This window comes from Triturus cristatus, chromosome 4_1 (genome assembly GCF_964204655.1).
Source record: "Triturus cristatus chromosome 4_1, aTriCri1.1, whole genome shotgun sequence".
Lineage (NCBI taxonomy): Eukaryota > Metazoa > Chordata > Amphibia > Caudata > Salamandridae > Triturus > Triturus cristatus.
In genome coordinates, this window is record NC_140585.1 from 382,450,036 (window position 1) to 382,473,090 (window position 23,055).

At 44.1% G+C, this 23,055-nt stretch overlaps 1 protein-coding gene across 2 annotated transcripts in view; it reads left to right on the forward strand.

The window, feature by feature from the left end:
- Positions 1-23,055, forward strand: part of KIAA0930 (KIAA0930 ortholog) — a 518,594-nt gene that overhangs the window by 451,755 nt on the left and 43,784 nt on the right. For both annotated transcript variants that reach the window (XM_085652434.1, XM_085652436.1), the window contains one exon: positions 11,711-11,876. In XM_085652434.1, the coding sequence (XP_085508560.1) occupies positions 11,711-11,876 (166 nt within the window). The remainder of the gene's footprint in view (positions 1-11,710; positions 11,877-23,055) is intronic.

Genomic DNA, 23,055 nt, shown 5'->3' on the forward strand with positions numbered 1-23,055 from the left:
AACATTTTAAAAACGTTTGCTTCTATATAAAAGCTATCACAGACAGGATGGTCTGCTGACCACAGAAGGCCACAAGCCTCCAATCGTAGTGTGTCACAATTTGCAACTTGTCTCATTAATATTCATACGGTAGGTCGGATTGCGACCCATTATGAGTTTGAATTTTACAGATCGACTATTAGCAATTTGTGACCAGTTTTGTGCGACCAGTTATTGAGGCATCTGTCCCTCAAATTGGAGCCTTTATTTAAACTGTAATAAAAAAGAATTTACAAAAAAATACCAAATTAACATTTTTTCTCAGATACGTTTAGTTTGAGAGTTTTACAGCAACACACTTATAACTGTAAGTGGTCATGGTTAATAGTAGAGGGTAGGCACAATTCTATCCAAAAAATGTGATAGAGGGAAATTGTTCCACTTTTAGTCCACCTAGGCAGCAAATTTATTTCTAAAAATACCGAATTTCACTTTCCAGGTGGACTAAGCGAACAATCCTGGAAGGCATCAGCTGTCCAGCAACTTATCATTATGATGTACCTCTGGTGACTTATCCTGATTGCCTGAAGTACTGCCAGTTAGATTTGCTGAAATATCCACCTATTTCAGGAACTGTCAGAGGCAACACTTCAACTACTTTCCACTATTCTTTATGTTTGGACCAGTCTGATTGACTGCTGAGGAGAGAAACAGAATGTCACATTCGAGGCCGTTGACCCTGTTCCTAAGCGCTGGGAAGCCCTATGGGTATCTATGCCCTATACAAGAACTCAATAAAAATAATAATGTCACTTTCAAGCCATTAATGATTATTCATTAAAAGGTGTGGTCTGTCAGTTTCCCAGTGATTTATAACCTGCTACAGGATTCCTCCTGTTGCAATTGTTTCCTTTCTGAGAACGAAGACGTTTATCCTGGCAAAGACACATTTGTTTTGTGAATTAATCTGTTTTTGTGTCAACAAAAGAAAATTATTTTACACACCTTAGTTATGAGCCTTAACTAAGAAATTATTAGACAAAAAGTGTAGGGAGGGAATCAATCAATCAATCAGAGTACTTGTAAAGCGCGCTACTTACCCGTGAGGGTCTCAAGGCGCTGAGGGGAGGGGGCTGCCGCTACAGCTCGAAGAGCCAGGTCTTGAGGAGTCTTCTGAAGGCGAGTAGGTTTTGGGTCTGCCGTAGGTGGGCAGGGAGGGTGTTCCAGGTCTTGGTGGCGAGGTAGGAGAAGGATCTGCCGCCGGAGGTCGTTCGTTGGATGCGGGGGACAGCGGTGAGGGCGAGGCTGGCGGAGCGGAGCTGGCGGGTGGGGGTGTAGAAGCTGAGGCTGCTGTTCAGGTAGGCTGGTCCAGCGTTGTGAAGTGCTTTGTGTGCGTGGGTGAGGAGCTTGAAGGTGATCCTCTTGTTGACGGGGAGCCAGTGTAGGTCTCTCAGGTGGGGGGTGATGTGGCTGCGGCGGTGGATGTTGAGAATCAGTCGGGCGGAGGCGTTTTGGATGCGTTGTAGTCGTTGTAGGTGTTTGGCTGGGATTCCTGCGTAGAGTGCGTTGCCGTAGTCCAGTCTGCTGCTGACGAGGGCCTGGGTCACCGTTCTTCTTGTTTCGGTCGGGATCCACTTGTAGATCCTGCGTAGCATGCGGAGGGTGTTGTAGCAGGAGGAGGAGACAGCGTTGACCTGCTTAGACCTGGAGAGGGAGGAGTCCAGGATGAATCCTAGGTTGCGTGCATGGTCGGTGGGTGTCGGTGCTGTTCCCAGTGTGGTCGGCCACCAGGAGTCGTCCCAGGCTGAGGGGGTGGGTCCGAGGATGAGGACCTCCGTCTTGTCAGAGTTCAGCTTCAGACGGCTGCTCCTCATCCCGTCGACAACTGCCTTCATTCCCTCGTGGAGGTTGATTTTGGCAGTGTGTGAGTCCTTGGTGAGGGAGAGGATGAGCTGGGTGTCGTCGGCGTAGGAGATGATGTTGAGGTCGTGATGGCAGGCCACTTGTGCGAGGGGGGCCATGTAGACGTTGAACAGCGTCGGGCTGAGGGATGAGCCCTGGGGGACGCCGCATATGATGGTGGCTTCGGATCGGAAGGATGGGAGGCGGACGCTCTGGGATCTGTCGGAGAGGAAGGACGTGGTCCAGTCGAGGGCCTTCTCTTGGATTCCGGCTTCTTGGAGGCGTGTGTTTAGGGTGCGATGGCAGACCGTGTCGAAGGCGGCTGACCGGTCCAGGAGGATGAGGGCTGTTGTTTCGCCGTTGTCTAGTTGGCGCCTGATGTCGTCTGTGGCGGCGATGAGGGCTGTCTCGGTGCTGTGGTTTCGTCTTAATCCGGACTGGGACGGGTCCAAGATGTTGTTGTCTTCGAGGTGGTGGGCCAATTGTATGTTGACGATTTTCTCGATGACCTTCGCCGGGAACGGGAGCAGGGAGATGGGCCGGAAGTTCTTGAGGTCCTTGGGGTCCGCCTTGGGCTTCTTGAGGAGGGCGTTGATTTCGGCTTGCTTCCAGCTTTCTGGGAATGTCGCTGTTTCGAAGGAGATTTTGATGACCTTCCGTAGTTGGGGTGCGATGGCTGCGTCTGCTTTGTTGAATACTTGGTGTGGGCATGGGTCTGACGGAGATCCTGAGTGGATGGAGTTCATGACCTTGCTTGTCTCGTCGTCGTTGGCGTTGGACCAGGAGGTCAGGCGGTTGGTGCTGGTGGTGTTCGCAGGGGAGGTGGAGTCTGGTGTAGTCGGGGCGGTCGTGGTGTTGAAGCTGTCGTGGATTTCAGCGATCTTGCGGTGGAAGAAGGTGGGTAAAGAGTCGCACAGTTCTTGTGCGGGAGGGCGGGATGTCGTTGGCGTTGGCGCTGGGGTTGGAGAGTTCCTTTACGATGCTGAAGAGTTCTTTGCTGTTGTGTGCGGTGTTATCCAGGCGGTCTTTGAAGGAGGATCTCTTAGCTAATCTGATGAGGTGGTGATGTCTGCGGGTGGCGTCCTTGTGGGCTGCGTGGTTGTCCGGTGTGCGTTTGTGGAGCCATTTCTTCTCCAGTGTCCGGCATGCGCGTTTTGAGGTCTGGAGCTCGTTGGTGAACCAGGTGGCTCTCTTGCTGGCATGGTTGTTGGAGGGTTTCTTGAGCGGGGCGAGGGTGTTGGCGCAGTCGTCGATCCACTGTTTGAGGTTGCGGGCTGTGGTGTCTGGGTTGGTGGGGTCGGTGGGTGGGTTCTGGGCGAGGGTGGTGATCAGTTGGTCTTCGGTGACTTTGCTCCAGCAGGGAAGGGATGAAGGATAATGTGAAAAAGAGTCTGAAAATATGGGGAGGATGATTTCCTTTTAGAAGGGGGCTGAGCTGTAGAATTACCATTGTGTCAGAACTAAAAAGACTAGGACAGGTCCCCAGCTGCCTCAGCGTGGAGAAATGATGGGGGTTTGAGCTGGGAGCAGTTAAAAAAAAAAAAACATAGAGTGGCCAATCAGATTGGTCAAAACTCTTTCTTCTCTTATATACTGAAGGGTGCTGCACAGTCAGAGGAGCCACGGAGGACTTGCTTACAGGACATATTAAGGAGAATCCACAGGATTCAGTACATTGACCGGCCATGTGGAATCTGGTGGTTCTGCCTGTTCTCCCTTCTGGCAGAACTATTCACCCATTCAACCTCAAGCTACTAAAACGCGTTCTAGCATATGTTTGGCGACTTCTATATGTTACTGTGATAGAAATACTTTGTGCTGACATTTCTGGGAATGAATGAATTGAATTGAATTCTTGTTGAGCGCAGCTGCCACCCCAAGGGTATCCTGGCGCTTGACCTTCAGTAATTCATCAGATCTAATGCACTACATTGGTTTTGAAAAGAGAAAGGTCTTCAACTCTTTTTTAAAGGAGGTTAGTTCTTGCTTACTCCTTAGCAGCAAAGGAAGAGTGTTCCACAACTTAGCTGCTGCATAGCCAAAAGCGCGTCCACCCATCCTCACTCTGGCAATTTTAGGAACTTTTATCAAAAAAGCCGAGGAGGATCTTAAGGGTCTGGCAGCCTGATACCAAATGAAAAGGTTTTGGAGTGGCAGAGGTCCTAGACCGTGCAATGCCCTGAACACAATACAAGCGGCCTTAAAGAGAATACGCTGCTGGACAGGCAACCAATGGAGATCAGATAAAGCTGCTGAAGACGACGCGGAGCGTGGTCGGGTTAGTGCCAGTTTGGCTGCCATGTTTTGGATCCTCCGCAACCTAGACACCAAAGACTTAGGAGCCCCCAGAAGCAGTGCGTTACAGTAGTCTAATCTACTGAGTATAGTACTACGCACCACCTCTGCTCGAGCTTCCAAGGGAAGCAACGGCAAGATTTTATGTAGGGCTCGGAGTAAGCCCATGCACTTTGCTATGGTCTTGTTTACTGAGGTGTCTAGCTGCAGACTAGGTTCAAACATGATCCCCAAGTTACGAGCCGACTCAGCAGCTGTCACAGTACCCATGATGGAAGCCGGCCAGAAATCCTCTGGTAACGGGCGGGAGGGCCGGTCCAAGGAGCAATGAAGCACCTCGGTCTTTACCCCATTAAATTGGAGTGAATTAAGCCGAAGCCATTCTGCTGTTTCCGACATACACGGATGGAAAGTGTCCCTCGAAACCGCCTCCTTACCCTCAAAGGAGAAGATCAGTTGCGTATCGTCGGCATAGTTGATAACTGAGATGCCGAAAGATTGTATCAAACTGATTAAGGGTCGGAGGTAAAGATTAAAAAGAATCGGACTGATTGCAGACCCCTGTGGCACACCCTGTTTCACCTGACATATGGCTGAACGAAAAGGTGGTAGTGCAACCGCTTGTTGCCTATTATCAAGATATGATTTTAGCCAGTCCAGCGCCAAACCAACAACACCCGCTTTCTGGAGACGATCCAAAAGGACACCATGATCCACCGTGTCGAACGCGGCCGACATGTCCAGCAGCACTAAAAAAGCTGCCTTACCCATGTCGACACGCGTTCGCAGATCATCTAGCACGGTGATCAGGGCGGTCTCAGTCCCATGTGCTGGCCTAAATCCGAATTGGACTGCGTCCAGACATGAGTTAGATTCCAAAAAGTTGGATAGGGTTCTTGTGACCAGCCTCTCTAGAATTTTTATAGGAAATGGTAACAACAAGATAGGCCTATAGCTAGCTGGACATAGCGGGTCTAAAGGAGCCTTTTTTAACAGAGGTGTCACTATTGCTAATTTCCAGCTATCGGGTACCAAGGCTGTAGAATGATTTCTAGACTTGATTTGATACGCCACAAAATCCCCCACCTTATGATGTGAAACTATGGAAGGATGTCTGATCTGTCCCTTTCCTTTTCTCACTCTAGTAGAATTCCTAATCATGATCAGAAGTGCAGGGTGTCTGTGACGAAAGAACATAAATTCCCCTCATGGTATAAATAAAGAGATCACGGCCTGCCAAGTCCATGTTACATTTCGCAGAGTACATATGTTTTTAAATTAAGACACAAAAGGCTTGCAAGGAAGTGCTGGAATAAATACAATCCGAATAATAAATGGCCTAAAAGCAGAAACCAGTGCACTTTTATTTGGAAATGTAAATTCTTAGGCATATGTATGATACAATTTGAGCTAAATATTTGAAATGTGATACAATTGTATAGCAAATTTTATGTATTTCAGTGGATTTAGGAAAAACATTGAGTCGTATAATCAAAAAATAAAAACCACTTGAATAAATATTAAATAATATTTAATAGCAACCATACAGGTCACTGATTATATTAAATAATGTAACACAAATACTGATGTGGTATATACCACTAAGAGCATACTATTCTCTTCCAGGGGATAATCATCACTAGTAGTAAGCACTGAATAGTCCCGCCCACGTGTGGGGACCCTGGAGCATTAACAAAATATATATAATATATTTCTAATATAAACACATGTATATAAATATGCAGACCAAAACATAATTTTAGGCTCAAATACGCCAGTATTGCATGGTATTTTTCCTTTGAAATATGTAAATCATATAAAATAGCATTTCCATGACACAGAAAAATGTACCTCCAAGTTGTTCTTGAACATAGCCTTTATTGTCAAAGTCGAAGGAAAGGTGATAGCAGGCAGATTAGCCTAGAAGGCTGCATATAGAACACTCATTAGAGAAAACTGGCGCTGTGCCTTTAAGACCTCCAGGTTACCATCATGCCCCACAGGTGACAGTTAGGTCAGTTATTTTTTGCGGCTCTTTTTGTGAGGATCCTAGTGCATTGAGCTAGTCAGTTAGTGGTTTTCTGTCATTAATTGGTATTTTCAAGTGAAATGTTTTGTCTTCACTCGACGTTTTTAGTACTTATGGTACTAGTACCATAATTTTTTCTGACTTTCCAGCTATTTTTCCTGTCAGAATGCCAGCCTTATTTAATAAGTGCCCTTCCTGTGGGAAAAAAATGTCAGATCCGCGGTCAGTCTGTATTGTGTGCCTACCATCTTCACACAGACCTGACAAGTGCTTCTACTGCCAGAAGTTTTCCAGAAGAATCGTTCTTGTGAGGGAGAAGGTCAAGCTGCATACCATGCAGGAGAGGGGAAAGAAGTCTCTAAGTGGCCTGGAGGGACATCCCTCTAAAGAGCCCTCCTCTCAAGTAAGGTCAGAGCACAAGAAAAAGGGAGAAAAAATATGACATCGATCGAATTCGCCGTGGACGGAAAGATCAGCGTCGAAGTCTCTGCAGTCGACATCAAAGACTCCAGGTACGAAGTCTAAATCCAGACATGCGCCATCTTCCCATCGGCCGACGTCGACACCCCCTCGTATCCAAGACCAGCTTGCCTACAACGGTAGACGGTAGAGGGCAGACACTCGACATCCATGACTTAGCGCTGAGAGGTGCGGTCGCCATCGAGGGCCTCAGTGCTGACGTCAAGAACACCACCGACGTCGAGGGCACCCCAGACATTGAAACCAACTCTGACGACTGTAAGACTGGTTCACAGTGGATTGACGGCGCAATCGCCAACGGCAGGGTGAACCCGATCATCGCCGTCAAGAAGGTCGACGTCGAGACGATCGCTGGCAAGATAATCGCCGTCGAGAGGGTCGCCGTCAAGAACGTCTCCTCTGACGTCGAGAAGAATGTCATCTTCCACGTTGAGGAGGTCATTGACGAGGAGATTACCATCGAGGAGGTCGGCGTCGAGGCCTACATCCACTCATAGGTCTCCACCTGCCAAGAGACTAAGGAGAGATCGTTCTCCTGTTCCGACGTCGAGGGGCCCTTCGTTGTCGAGGGAAATCCAAGTATTGACGTCCAGGAGTGCTTATCCTCTCCGGAACTCCAGATCATTCAGATCACTCCGGAAGGCTCTCCGGCTCCAGAACATCCTACTAACCTCTCCCAGAAATGGTTGTAGAGCATAAAGAACTGGAAAATGAGGAAAATTAACCTGGCAACAGAATATTCGCAATATTCTTCTTCTCATTCTCCGAACAGGCAAGAACATGCCACACCATGACAGTCATCATTCTCAAGGAGACTATTCAGTGCTTATGACTTTGATGAGTATACCCCTGGAAGAGAACTAGGATTACAGGTAAGTAACTTATCCTTATTACCAAATACATAAGAAAGTAATACATTAGCAAATAAGATTACATAAAAAAAATCTAAAACAAAAGGCTAATTAAATCAAATGAAATTATGACGAATAATTATATGTTTTTTAAATAACACTTAAAAATATCATACATATTTTACTTTAGCTCAGGAGCCCATCCTAACAAATAATTTCAAAAGAATCACATGGCCCTGGGTTTCAGCAGACTGTAGATTGCACTCTAGTATTTATCATTTGTTCTTGTAGGTTTTTTAATAGCTATGAAAATTCCACTCTTTCCCCTGCATCATTACTGGCTATTCATGATGAATTTTTAAAAATGTTGTGCTAAGTATTTAATAAGGAGGCAACCCAAAGGACTCCCCTTCTCCGGAATGGGCACAGATGTTATAATGCCGAGTGAAGGTCGGCAAGAAGCGATCTCAAGAGGGCTATTAGAGATTGTAGCCACTTGGACATTTCAGCAGCATGGCTTAGATATGAAGCTATACTGGAGTATCAGAGCCCCTAATCTGGTCACCGTATATTAATCTTATATCAAACGCAGGAGCTGCGGGGGAAAGAAATTCCTGATTCTTGGAGAGGTCCGGAGATAATTGCAGTACAAGAAAGGTAATACTTCTAGTCCAGTGAATTACATGCCCATTAGCTTATTCGACAATTGGCACAAAATAAATCAAGACAATTATTGGACAAATTGCTGGGGCGGATGGATGCAAACTGTATTCTTTCACCTCTTCAGGCAGGCCTCCATGTCCAAACAAGTACTTATAATCAAGTTTTTAGGTTCAAATTAGGAATACACGTGTTGTTAAACGACCAGAATATGTATGTTGCTTTTGTTGATTTAAGATCGTCTTTTGCTCTTGTGTCTCGAGAAACTTATGGAATGTACTGTTAAGCATGGGAGCCCCTATTAACTTGGCAACTCTGATAGTCAGGATGCACGAAGCCAATTGTGCTCAGGTCCGATGAGGGAAATACAGAGAGCTAACTGAAAGAATACCCATACATCGTGGAGTACACCAACATTATTTATCCTGTATTTGAATGGAGTAGTGAATGATCTTGCTGAATGTAGGAATGATTCGCCATGTCTGAATTGAAGGAAAATACCAATTCTGTTGTTTGCTGATGATTCCTTATTGAAAGATAAGACCCCTGCTGGCCTACAGATACTACTAGATACATTATTGAATTTTTGTGCATGTAGGGGACTCGAACTCAACACAGCAAAGATAACATTTATGGTGTTTGGAAAGGGTGGATCTAGACACTCTATAGTTAAAGTTGATGGAAAGCCCCTTGAGCAGGTTCATAGTTTTGACTATTTGGGTGTTAAGATGTCGGATAAGTTATGTTGGGACCCACAACTCAGCAAAAGCCACCTGCTTACAGTACAGAGATCAAAAACTGTCCTCTGTTTTGTTAAGCAAATCCAGCTGTGTCCAATAAGCCCAGCTCTGGAGGTTTATCGTGCTAAAGCCCAAGGTGCTTTGCTCTTTGGAGCTGAGCTATGGGGATACGCTGACATTAATAAATTGGTAGTTATGGAGAATAATTTTGTACGGTCTCTTGTTTTGGTCCCCACTAGTACCCCACTTGTCCCTCTGTTGTATGATGTAGGCATTAAGAGAATTGCCGATGTTGCATCACTGAAGCTATTGATGTACTGGTTACGAATTTGGTCTAAACCTGAGCTACTCGATTTTCGAGAGGCTCTGAAGGCGCTGTTGAGGATAAATAGCGGGCAAAAGATTCCCTGGTTGAAGCATGTGGCAACTTGGTTGAAGCTATTAGGCCTCTCCAATCTGTGTGATCACCTTGAGGGAATAAGGCAGTGCTACCTACTGTAGAAACTAAACACTGAGAATATGTGCATGACCAATATACCTTGAGTACAAAGGCAGGACGTTTGACCAGTCGATTTCTGAGTTTTAAATCCAGTCTCAAATTTGAACTATTTTTAGATACGGTTTCACCACCATTAGCAAAGAATTTGTTTTTGAGAATTCGTTTGGGCTGCTTGCCCTTAGGACCTTTGGTGATAGGGTTAGAGCGCAAGCTTCAGATAAGTGTCCAGCATGTGGCCTAGTGCCAAAAACAGAAGAACATGCCCTTTTTTTCTGCATCTCGTATTATCATCCTCGCAAGTGCTGGATATGCCCAATTTGTTTAAACGTAAAAATTACACGTTATTTGATTGCACATAGCATCCTAAAAACAGATTCCTCGGGCCCAATTGTCTGTGCCGTAAGTAATTTTTTACTGAATGTTTCGTTTAAACGCCTGAAGATTGTCTTAAAAGTACAACAACATGTCTGCCTTTGTAACTTTAATAATAGATTATGACTTGGTCTTATTTTGTACATAGAGTTCATCAGTCGGATATTCTTTTGTATGATAATCAGTATGAATTTATTTGCAACTCTATTCTTGTATTTTAAATACTGATTCTCTTAATGCATGACGTTTTTAGATATTTTAATTATCCATTGATTGCAGTTTTGAGAATGTTTTTAGTAAATGTGTATTTTATCTGTATTCGTTTTTGCTAGAATCTATATCTTGATACCAAATTATATTTCCAAAGCGCTTGTGTACTAATGTCAAATGTAATAATCTCGTACGAAAATTATGTGTGCTTTGATGTATTTTAAAAGTTCTATTGAACTGAACATATTTTTTAAAGAAATACAGCAATTATAAACTATTTTTAAATCACTTTGAGAACTTTTGATCAGTCATTTCTACCTTTTTTCAATGTCACTAACAAACCAGTTGCTACTCTTTAGGTCTGGTGGCAGCCAAGACCTTTTTATTTTACTAAAATTATATGTATAATATTCTTATTTCTATGGACTATCAACCAGCCCTCTTGATCCATTAATTTGTTATTGTGTAATTCACATTTTTCTCCCACCCACTGCAGCATATAGCATGGAGCAGTTGGCCAACCCACTTTGGCTAACTTCACTGTGAGCGACAGCATTCTGGCCTTTCACAAGGAGCACACCCACACACAAAGTAGTTGCCTTGAGTGCCTGGCACCACAATGGCCACATATGCTTTTTGAAACCAATAAATATTTGTGCTTTCAGCTAACATTTGTTTCCTTTAGATTGATGAGGGCTTGGCACCTCCCCCAACAATGCAGGTTTGGGAAAACAGTGACAGACCAAAACAAGCCCTAGCAAAGCCAGAAAGGAGGTTATTGCCATACCTGTTGGCTTTGGCAATGCTTGTTATAAGTGCATGTGTAAAAGTTTAAGCTATCCGTACATATTTTTGGAAACAAACTAATACTAACAAAGCGTGTAGAAATAACATGTTTGGCTCATTGATATTTTAGCTGTGCATATTAGTTTTTTCCTGCACACCCAATATTTGCAGATGTGTTTCTTCCACTTTCTTTAAAACGCATTTACCCACTCCTGTCTAGAATTCCAGGAGCATGTTTTTAGGCGACCAGTACATTCCTTTTCAGAAATCGCATAGGTAGTTTTTGTTATTCTTGCTAATGTGTAATGTTTGTTTCTCCAATCAAACAGCGAAGCCATCAGATATGGCGGCTGAGCACTAACTATGTATTTTAAGCGGCTCACTATACACACCTAAGTAATAATATGAGGCACTACCCTGAAGGCTTGAAACTTGGTACTTTAAGTTGGTCACAATACAGACTTGCTGCCTGTGCCATTTGTTTACAATGGATGGCAGTGGTACCTTTTGTAAAGGGGGATGAAACTTTATTATGAAAAATTTGAAATATTGTATTTTTACCCTCTGAAAATGAAAGCCACTAAATAAGCCTTTTCTGAAATGCGCATACTCTCTTGGCCTGGTACAGCTGCCATGTGTCTAACATTAATTTGAAACCGGATCATCTCAGAAAAACATGTAAGCAACCGAAAAGTCAGTTTCATATGCAACTTGCACTTTTAGTTCATGTCTAAAGTTGCAAGCCGTTACATACTGAAAAAAATAAACCATTACATAATCATAGTAAATATAATACCCTGAGAAAGGCATGACTAATGCTAGGGGTGTTCTTGACCACTTTTCGATACCTTGAAATAGAACAACTGGAAAGAAATGTGTTCGATAAATGTGCTATTTCCCTTCCCAGGTCACGTCCTTTAGTACACCTCCCACGCCGGAACGCAACAATCGTCCATCGTTTTTCTCCCCGTCTCTTAAGAGGAAAGTGCCTCGGAATCGAATAGCTGAAATGAAGAAGTCCCACTCAGCCAATGATAGTGAGGAGTTCTTCAGAGATGGTGATGACACTGGAGGTAAGGGATTAGATGATGGTAGCATTGTTATACAGGCTTTGCAAAATTACGAAATTAAGGAATTATATCACAGGCTGGTCAGTGCCGGTTTCCAGAGCAGTAACTCTTCTTAGCAAGTTCATTAGTAAATCATTGTTACGAGACACTTAGTAACTGGGCATCAAAATACGTATATGTTTAGTGATCAAAATCTTCTTGTTGGGCACAGAGAGGCTAGGACTGTGGCTATGTAGGAGCTACCTTCATGAACTCCGAGCTCTTGTGATACCTGGGGCCTGATTACGGGCCTGGCAGTCCACTGACCGCCAGACTCTGTGACGGTCTCTCGACAGCCCGATTACGATTCGGGAGATCAGACCGCCACATCCCCGCCGCAGCCGCCAGGTAACCACCGTTCCCTGGCGGTGTTGCAGCGATCAGGAGGCCGCAATATGCTTGCCAGGACCGCCGCGGTCCCACCAAACATATTACGAGTTTGCTCTCTGACGGCAGTGTCCTGGAGGGTCTTACTCCACGAACACCAAGGCATAGATGAAACAAAGGGAGCTCTGCAGGGCCCCCTGTGCCTTCTCCACATGTGGATGCACACCAGGGGGCACAACATGTGCACCCCCCTCGCCCTAGTGTGCATGCACCCCAGTTCCCTCATGGCATGGACTTTTAAATTCATGCCGTGCAGGAACTGTTTTTAGCGTTCTCATTGCGGTGCCCATTCTCAGGGCACTGCCGTGGGATCGTCAAAACAAAACCCTGCTCAAGCACGAGTTGCACTCGTGTCTGGCGGGCGTTCTGACCACAGCTTTGGCGCTGCGACAGGTGGGGCATACCCAGCACCGCCAAAGCTGTAATCAGGCCTTTAGTGACCATAGAGTGTGACGCGCAGTTCTGTTTCTGTCTATGATATGCGAAATCGAAGAGAAACCTAAGCAAGAAGCTGGGGGAAGACAGAAAGCTTTGCCACTGATAGTTCATCGTAAGAGATGAGCTGGGGAGAGTATGGTACTGAAGTAGTCTGTGGCTCCCAACTAAAATGGCTGTGGAACGACTGTGTGAACCTGGTTCAGACGCTAAACCCTGCCTGACATTATTTGTCATCCATTTCATCTGATGGGCATTCCTGACATCCAGTAGTGACCAGCCTTGGCAGGGGATGACGATACATTATAACATTACACAGAATCTATGCAGGACTTTAGCAAGTGTTTGCTGAGTCGTTTGTGATGTCACCAGAACTCCGAGTTGGCAATATGGAAGCATATTAAACATGGTACCCGCTATGTATTTTCTATATTACATGTTTATTTTGGAGGCAGTTTCTCGAAAAAGCAGTTTTCTTCAAAGTGCAGCATTGATTGGAATTCAAATATTTAGGCGTTGTTTACCTTTCTTGAAAATGTTAATCCTCTGCAAAGTGGTTTCTGGGCGGTCATTAGGATATTTCCCATATTTTGTATAACACTGCATTTTGTGTAATTAAAGCATAAAAACATGTGACATATATTGCCCCGAAAGTGATAGTACCAGTGATATGGTTTAGTCTGAGTTTCCATAGGAAATATATTTGGTTTTCTTATTATCTTTGGTGCCTTTCCAATAATTTGCACAAAGTTTTCCAAAAAGGTACATTCACTTTGCTTTCTACACGGCAAGTTTTGTGCAGATGCATTAAGCAGGTTCTGAGAAATAGGAGAGGGTCCTAAAAGTGGCATTTCCCATTTCAATTGCCAATGGATTCTTGCTCTTCAATATAGGAAAAAAGGCTCTATGAAATTACCCCCTTCAGATACTAACTACTCCTTAGGAGACTAAGGGCTGATTACAAGTCTGTCAGTCTTGCGACTACCAGACTCGGGGTGGCGCTGGAATGGCGGTCCACCGTTTTGCGGATTACGACTTATTAAATCGTATCAGTGCTGACTGCCAGCTGCGCCAGAAAAAAGTTGTTTACTGGCGGTGGCGCAGGAGTGCTACAACGCATTATGCTGAGCAGGGACTGGCGTAGTTCCGCTCAACATATTTTATTTTCCCTGGACCGCTAGCCTTTTCATGGCAGAGCTCTGCCATTTAAAAGCTGGCAGAACGAGAACAAAGGGGGCCCTACTGTGCCCCCCCCACCAAGGGGATATATTCAGGGGGGCACAACATATGCCCCCCTGTCTGTATTCCCCCCAGTTCCAGCATGGCATGGATGTCACTGTCCATGCTGTGCTCGAACGTTTTGGCCGTTCCATGGGAAAGGTCAAAAGACTGCCGACCGTATTACGAGTTGTACTTTTACAACTTGTAATATGGCCGGAGGTCAATGCGTGGGTTTGGCGCAGCAGAGCAGGCGTTGAGCTTGTGCCGCTATGCCAAACTCATAATCAGGCCCTAAGTACCTACTAAGTACAATCTTAGCCCTGTAGCAAAGCATTTATAGATAGCTGATCTCTTGTGGACTATCAGTGAGACACAAGTCGGCATGCTGGCATATTTTCAGTGATGTCAACAATGATGTCATTGAACATACCATGAGTGATGTGAGTCCGTAGCTTATTGGTAGCTCAGTAAACCATAACTGTTGAATTTCTGTGCTGTTTTTTTTTTGCTTTTTGACATTATGACTGACAGTTTCACCTAAGTACTGTCACTTTAACCTTTGGTTAAAACAAAGCTAAAAATAACGAGAGCAAGGCAAGGGCATGAGAGGAATTGAACAGAGGTTGGTTGGTGGGTGGAGTAGATAAAGAGGATAGAAGGAATGATTGGAGGAGGGAGAGTGCAAGGAAGGACATGCTCCTATGGAGTTTCTAAGGTAAAATAAAACAAGCATTAGAAATGCAATAGATCTTGCATTTGTTTGAGTTAGACCTATTGGAATAGCTCAACAGCTACCGGACAGAAATTGCCACTTTGCAGGTGCCGAACAGAGCATTGCTCCGTGAAACGCTTGAAAGCCTAAAACGATATTGATAGCCTACAAAATTAAAAGGCAGATCAGGATGACCAGAAGGAACCGCAGACGTATTGGGATGGCCAACGCAAGCAAACAGTGAGTGAAATCGCCTGGGCGTGACCCAAGCACGCAAAGGCAGGAGATTCAGACCCAATGCACCAATAAAAACCCCGTATTTCTAAATGGCACAACAACGAACAAATGGCAATTCATGGGCATGCCAAAAGCCGATAGAGGAGATAACAACAGGTCTTGCAGACAGCGCATGTGTGCTGCCTAGGCGCAACCTAAAAATGTAGCTCTTTGATGTCAGTAGGGGAAGGGTGCAAGTCATCAAATCAAAAGGATGGCAAAGATGAAATGCAATGTGGCAGGACAAAAAGAAGATCGGGGAGGAAAGAGATTGAATCATGAGCAAGGAACTTAAGTAATGGACTATAAAGACAATAAATAAGGAGCAATGTGCTGAACCAAAGCTCACTCTAAATATTATATTGTATTGGAGACAATAGCTTTTATACCTTTCTTAGGCAAGACCTCAAAAAGATAGCTTACAGTAGGTCTTAGATGTATAATAAAAGTGCCCAGTGGTATCTCAAGGCATTCAAAGGATTAGCCAATCACAAGAGCAGAGAAAGGAAGACAAACAAATCAGGTGATTGGTACATCACTGACCTACAGTAGTATGTGCCAGGTGTTGGTCAAATATAGATCATTGGAGTTGAGAGAGATCTAACTGGTATGACATGCATGTATAGCTGTGGAATGTAAAAGTAGCTGTCCTATAGAAAGCCTATTGTCCATTCTTGGACTGAATTGCTATCAGCTATTTACAAAGTGTTTATTGTTTCGTTTTTGACATTTAAAACAAGCACCCGAAGCCCTTATTTTCATATTTTTATCACAGCTGGAGAAAAGAAGGTTCTTTTGTGCTTCAAGAGTGTTACCACGAAGTGATTTTTTCCTTTATGCTTATAGTTTTGTGTTTATATGGAACGGATGTTTTGATTGATTTTAGTATTTTATTTCTTAAATTCATAAACTGTTGTATACAGTTAGAACAATAAACTTTGCCACTCCTCTACATATCTGTGCCGCAATTGCTTTAATTAGTTATATGATGGGATTCATTGAAATTGTGTCCTTTGATGCTGAATAAATTAGTAATTTTTTATTTGATTAATTTCACTGTTTGGTATAGTGCTCCTGGACCACTATAAGTGTTACAGCGCTTTACAGAGAACTCGGAGCAGTTACAGCAGAATATATTAAACAGATTAGATGATGGCATGCACATCAAAACCATGAACTACATTTCAGAACTCGGTAATAGAATTGTAACTCAGGTCAGTTTGGCAGGACAGTGTAATAGGGTGAAAGTAACACATTAATTCAAAGAAAGAAGGAAGAGATGGGTTCCTGGTAATATTTAAAAGAGATGATGGCGGGGTTGGTTATAAAATCAATAACCTAACATTGGAGGCATTGGAGGTAGCAGCTGTGAAAGAATGCATTTGCTGCAGAGATGCATGGAGTTTCTACTCCTGAGACCATTGCGTTCACCAGAGACGGTGAGTTACCTGGATCTATACATGGGTTGCTCCGGATGAATAGCTTTATAGCTGAGGCCACACAATTTCAAACGAATTCTGGCTGCGGCAGGTAGCCATTCAGGATCACGGAGGAGCTCCATGATATGGATAATTTCTTTTTGTGTTGGTAACCAGTCTGACTGTTGGATATAGGATTGCATTAATAGGAGCGAGTGAGGCCAGTTAGGCACACGTTCAAAACCAATCCTGGAAATGAGAGTTAGACTGAGGTTTTCAAGTGGTCAAATAACGACACATGTTTGTGCTTCTTTAGGATGCAGAGGAAGAAGTTATCATGTGAAGGATAAGAGTTAATGTGGGATATACGGTGTGGGGCAGGATGGTGCAAAGTAGTTTATCAATGTGTGCCAAAAGAGTAGGGTCAAATTCATTTATTTGTCTGGGAGAATGAGAAGGGATTCTGTCCTTTGTGAATGTAACAATGGAGCGTTTTGTGGCATCCAACAGTTGATTTTCCTCAGGCAAGATTTCAGCAGTAAAACTCATTGTAACACACCATCCACAACAATTAAGGAAGGAGTCTCTTTTTAGGATATATAGAATAGAACACTTCCCTCAATTTCCTCCGCCTCTTTTCCCCCTGCGGGTCCTACTCAATGTACTCTCTTGATATGATCACATGCTTGTTAACTCACAAACTCAAAACAATTGAACTCTGGTTGATCATGCCACATGCCACATCAAACGTGCTTTTGCTGAATGTGCAGAAGACCCTATTAGCTGCCATCAAAGACATACACTACATTCAGTCATACCTTGGCAAAGAGTTCATATGAATGATCTTTTCCAAATCAGACAACTGTAGTCCATCATTCAATACCTTTCCAAGAAACACATGTCTAATGCATTCTAACTAATGCTAAATCCGCTCAAGCTCATGCATGAAAGATTATGGAACAAGTACACTTCATGACCTAGACCCTGAAACCCGGTCCTCCGCCACTTCAACCTCGTAGGACCACTGATTATGACATACTCCACAAAGAAAGGCCCAGAGAAGAAAGCGGGGGCCCATCCATTATAAACAAGGGTGAGCAGTAGAAGAAGCACCAGATTCTCCTTCCTGACGCTCCCATGAAGCCACCCAGAAATAAAGCTGTAAGCTTCCACACTATCTACTGTCCACAGGGACGTACTTTGTCCCTTCCTGGCCACTTCAATGACCTTGCTTTTCCATGCAAATTCATTACTCTACCAATATCGTCCTGAAAGTCCAAAAATCCCGTGGAACATAAATAAAAAATTCATTGAATAGCATCAGAAATCTTTCTTGGTGGCCTCTCCGAGCTCAGTCCTTTCATGCCTCACAACAAAGGAAATGCACTTTGTCGAATCATTGCATCCTCACACCTCATCATCCCTAACAAATTAATCAAACTTGATGGGTCAGACCACTGCAGCCTTTCTCTCTATACTACGCCATAAAGCTACACAAGGAGAGCAAACAAAACCATCCAAATTTGAATAAGGCCACTAAATGTTTCAGCCACCCAAAACCCAGAAACTTGCACCATTTACATAACAAGCCTTGAAAGCAAAACCCTCCGATCTAAGATACACCACTCAACCTAATACAAGCAAAGGAACAATCAGTAAACTAGAAGAATATGTAGGCAAATACCAAACTTAAGATCAAGAGTAGAGAGAAAAATCCAGATGGGCACAATAAATCACCCCAAAGCCAACTATTTAAAGAAACTGATCAGTCACTCATCTGTATCATCAAACGCTGTGTAAACCCACCTCAACCAACCCTCAAATAGTATTGTATCCTTCTCTGATTTGCCATTAATATTGCTACCCTTTTCTGCATGTAAACTTGAAAATCCAAAACGAATTAAGACTTGCAGTCCCACCATACCACTAAGAAATATCGTTAAATGGACACAGTTCAATAAGCTAGACCTACTGTTGCTACTCCAAATCATGGAAGCCTCAAAGCCACCATCATATGCCGATTCCAGCAAATGTGGTAAATGTGGTGTTCAAGGCCACACCCTGCCAATCCTCAAAATCATCAGTTCCTGCCTAAAATATGTGCCCATCATCACAAAAGTAGGATCTGATCACGCACTCCCGCCAAAGTGACCAAGCCTTGACTTCCAAATCCTCTGAGGAATCTTAAAACTACCTTTCCTTGTCATAAATATAGCAAAAGCTGTTCTATCTCACATATCTAAAAATAAACTGTTAATTTAAAGTCGGGATCCGACTGAAATATTACAGAAAGAGGTAGGTGCAGATTGGATGCAGACAGGGGGAGGTGCTGGCAGCGAGAGGTTCAGGCAGGAGGGGCACCAGCAGGTAGAGGTTCAGGCTGGGTGCGGGCGGTGCACGGTACAGGAAGGGAGAGGTATGTGGAGGCAGAGGTGAGCGCATGAGGAGGTGAACATGGGCTTGGAGAGGTATGGGCAGGATGAGGTGCAGCCCAGGAAGGTGCATCCAAACTTAGGCGTTTGATGGCTGTAGACTGACGGGGTGCTTGCAGGTAGAGGTGGATGATGCACTCAGGCTGACAGCAATGCAGGAAGAGTCAGGTGCAGATAGAGATGGGTGTGGAAAGCGAGTAGACAGAGGTGTAGGTAGAGAAACGAGAGAGATGTTGGCAAAAAGACTTGAGGTGAAATGGGCAACCCATGCCACATCCACAATAGAAACACCAATAATTATTAACAAAAATACTTGCTTTTATAGTTAAAATGCGCTACTTATGTACAACATGAGGGTTTCATAGAATGCAAACCTCTGTAACAATGCTGGCATCTTCGCTGGAACAGTGTGTCCTATCTCGGAAGACACTTTGACAAGGTTTTAGGTTCTTGTTTTCAGAAAGCCTATGTGGGTGCACAAAACCTGGCTCTTGCTTTTCGTACTAGAATGACAATGTGGCAACAGCGGTGAAACTTCAAAAATCGCCAGTTTTTGGTGCATTTCTTTTAGAAAGCTCGCGTGTGTGCTCATTTTGTTATGAAGAGAAAAAAACGCTGTTGATCTCTCTTTTGTAATATAGTTGCCAAATATGTTTTTTATACCATTTCTATTTACCCGATCATGTTGAGAAATTCTTGATATTATATGCATTACTTTTTTTTAGCTTTCTACACTGTCAACTAAATACCTATTATGAGACTTTGATCAAGAATGTATGGCTATGAGGTCATCGGACAACAAAAGCAGTTTGTAGCCAGATCTGAAAAAACAGAAGCGGTTCGATATTATTTCTGCTCCTAAAAGTGCACAAACTGAGTTGAATACTGCAGAGAAATCCATCAGCAGTTGGGCTGAACTCCTAACTTGTGAGCTCACCTGAAAGCCCAGGGTTGGTTGAAGCTGTTGCTAATGCACTCTGCTATTTTGGTCTGCATTATATGTAGCTGGAAGCCATCTATCTTCCATGCTGCTAAGAGCAGTGCTGAATGTGTTCACTCGCATGACAATGAGCCTTAAGAACATTATTAAAAGTATTACATTAGTGAAGCTTCTGGGCAATAAAAGGTCATTTATTCATGTGGAGGGAAGTGACTGGCCGTGATATCCGACTGCAGCTCACCACCTCCCTTTTACTTTTCCCACTGTGATATAAAATGAAGAGGTGGCAATTAGCATTGGAGTGGTTTAGCATTGAAAGCTCCATGTTGCTCTAGGCTCCCTTTGCCTTGCGGTGTTACTGGAGGGAGGCTGTGCGGCGGGGTGGGGATCCAGGAGGTCTGGATTCCACATCCCTATACCTACCCCCTTGTCTCCATGTGCCACTTCTCCCTGGCTCTTACCAAACAGAATGTTTATACGCTGCTACATAGGGTGTTGATGTGGCACAGGAGGTGGGGCTGGTGGCTTTACCCACCATCAACCTTTTGTCTACTGTACTCGGACCTTAATTACCTGAGAACCCAGCACCAGGCGCACAGGCAACGAATTGAGACTGTTGGTGGATAGATGTTAATGATATTTATGCTTTTTGGGGGGGTTTGTGTTTAGAAAAAAGTATGCGCTCAGTAAACGCAAGCAGCACATATCTACAACACATAGCGAGAATGATTCATTCTTTTAGAACAGCATCCTGTTTTAAGATAACAAAAACTTAATATTCTAGAAGAATTACTGTGTATATGTTTAGTTTATATATTAAAGGCGCCCAAAAAACAAGGGCTTGTTGGAGTAATGTGTCCTGCGCTACTAATTTGCACTCTCTTCCTGATGTGCTCCTGAAAAAGTAGGTCATTACATTTGATCCAACAAATTATTTGAGGAGGGGCTCCCTCAAACCAATTGGACCATATTTTGATACGAGTCAGTGAAGGTATGTTTTCACTCTGCAGCATTTTACATTTCGATTTACTTGGGGATCTGCTTTGCAAGTATAATTTACTTTGCTTGTTACTGTATCAGAGGAATTGGAAGGGTAAATTAGCAGCAGCTTCTATGAGTTTCTTAAAATCTGAACAGAGGGTGTGAGAAAGTGGGTATTAATTGTGGTGGACGGTGGTCAACCACAAGTAATTAGGCCACTATCTTTTTAGGTCCAGAATAAAATTGATTTAAATAATTTAAACCTGAGCTCCACCTCTAGTATCAATGGCACAGCGTATACAAGTTTAACTTACAAAAATGTATACAACATTTGAAAGTACCAAAATAGTTAAAAAGACAACACAATAAAAATCCCACTCCAATTTATAGCAATTAAGAATAATTTTATTAACAAAATGGTGCCAAACCGGCAAAAATGTAATAAGGGGAACCACAGATATAAATCTTTAAGGTTTTAAATAAAAAAAATAGTGCCAAAAAGCGCTAAGGGCCAATGATAGTCAATGGTTGCCATAGACGAGGACCTAGGCGCTATTTAAGTTCGACTGCGATGGATCGAGGGTCAGATACACCAACCAGGTACGACCCAGCCGGATGTTTTTTCTTTTGGACTTTTTTCTGGAAGTCAAAAGTCTTTAGCGAGAGAAGACAGGAGGCTGGCCCCATGACATCAGATAGGCATTGGACAACATCCAGGTGGTAAGAAAAGCTCAATGAAGGAGAAATCAAAATTTCCATGCCCAGGGAAGTTCTCTCACTGCCCGAAAACATTTGCCGCCTTCTCCCAATCAAGATTTTTACCTTTGGACACAGTCTTTTATTCGGAGCTTCGAATCCTCCAGCAGGACAAGACTGTGGGCTGTATCCAAGGAGGGTTCCACAAGGCTGTATACCTTCTCCACAAATTCCCTCTGGAACAGATTTGCCGCTGCAGTAAAGTTCCAAGCGGGGGAAGCATGTTTCTTCAGCTCAGCAGAAAAGCACCTTGAGTGGATCCGCATGGCAGGTTTGTCCTGGTCTTCTGGAGGCCTGAAGTCGACAAATGTTCTAAGTCACAGGATTTTCAGTGATGTTGCGAGAATCCCAATTAGACCGAGCTAATGGTCCCAGGACTTCAGGAACAGCACTTTGGGGTCATTTTTTATTTTTTTTAATTTTACTTGAGTTTTATATAGCGCTGGCTAGACACGTAGGTATAAGAGCACTTTACATGAGGAAAGTTACATAGGTTACAAATTACACATTGTTACAGAAGAAACATCAGTTACAAGTTACATCAGTTGGTTCATGGCGTGTTGAAGGGTAAGAGGGTAACGGGGAGGGAGATAAAGCGGAGGGACGAAGGATAGTCTGCCCAATATTCGGCTGGGTAGGTGACGGCCGAGGGGGAAGTCCATAGCCATCTCCTCAATAGCTATTCGGTAGCTCCATCGGGCATCAGCCAAATAGCTAGGTCTCCACGGAGAAACATTTAAAGATCATAGAAGACAAGGTGAATGGAGCGTAGAGGGGTAGGGTGAAGGGGAAGGAGGGAGATACGACAGAGAGACGAAGGAAAGTCTGCCCAAAGTCCGGCTGGGTAGGTGACGGCCGAGGGGGGCGTCCACAACCCATCTCCTCTTTAGCTTTCGGGTAGCTCCACCATCCATCAGCCAGAAAGCTAGGTCTCCACTATCGGAGGAAAGTTCAACAAGGTCTAAGTCCTGAAGAGTAAGCATGATGGGGGATAGGATCAAGGTCAGGTCGAAGTCCAGTTATTGTCCCAGAGTAGTAGCACAACGTGATAGGGACTACTGTGGCAGCCATCTTGGGGTCAGGCAAGGGAATTCTGACCTTGATGTTACATTCATCCGGTCCCATTATTATCTTTCGCTCAAAGGGGGGTGTTTGTTGAGGAATGGAGCAGCTAGAGGCCAGAGCCAGTGACCGCTCGCCTCCCGAGGAGGAGAGTATTGCCGTGATATAGATACAAGGGGGGGGGAAACGGCCGCCATTTTAGGATCAGGCGGGGCGCCTCCTATATCCCTCTCACTCTCTCCTAAAAATTAATCAGTCTCAACAAAAATGAAGCCATGATTCATTGTGGGCCACAGACCGTTCGGACACCTTGAATGTCATTTAGATTGGGGTAGAAGTGGCAGTGTTTACTCTTACACAGGAAGATGAGGCAAAGTAATGGAGGGGCAGCAGAAGAGTGATTAGCTACTCACCATGAACTCCGCTTCATAGTCCTTGCCAGGTGAAAAGAAACTGAGCCGTGGACCACCGGGTGTAGTGTTAGGCCGCCCGGGTCTGCCAGGCTGAGGGCGCCATGTTTGGG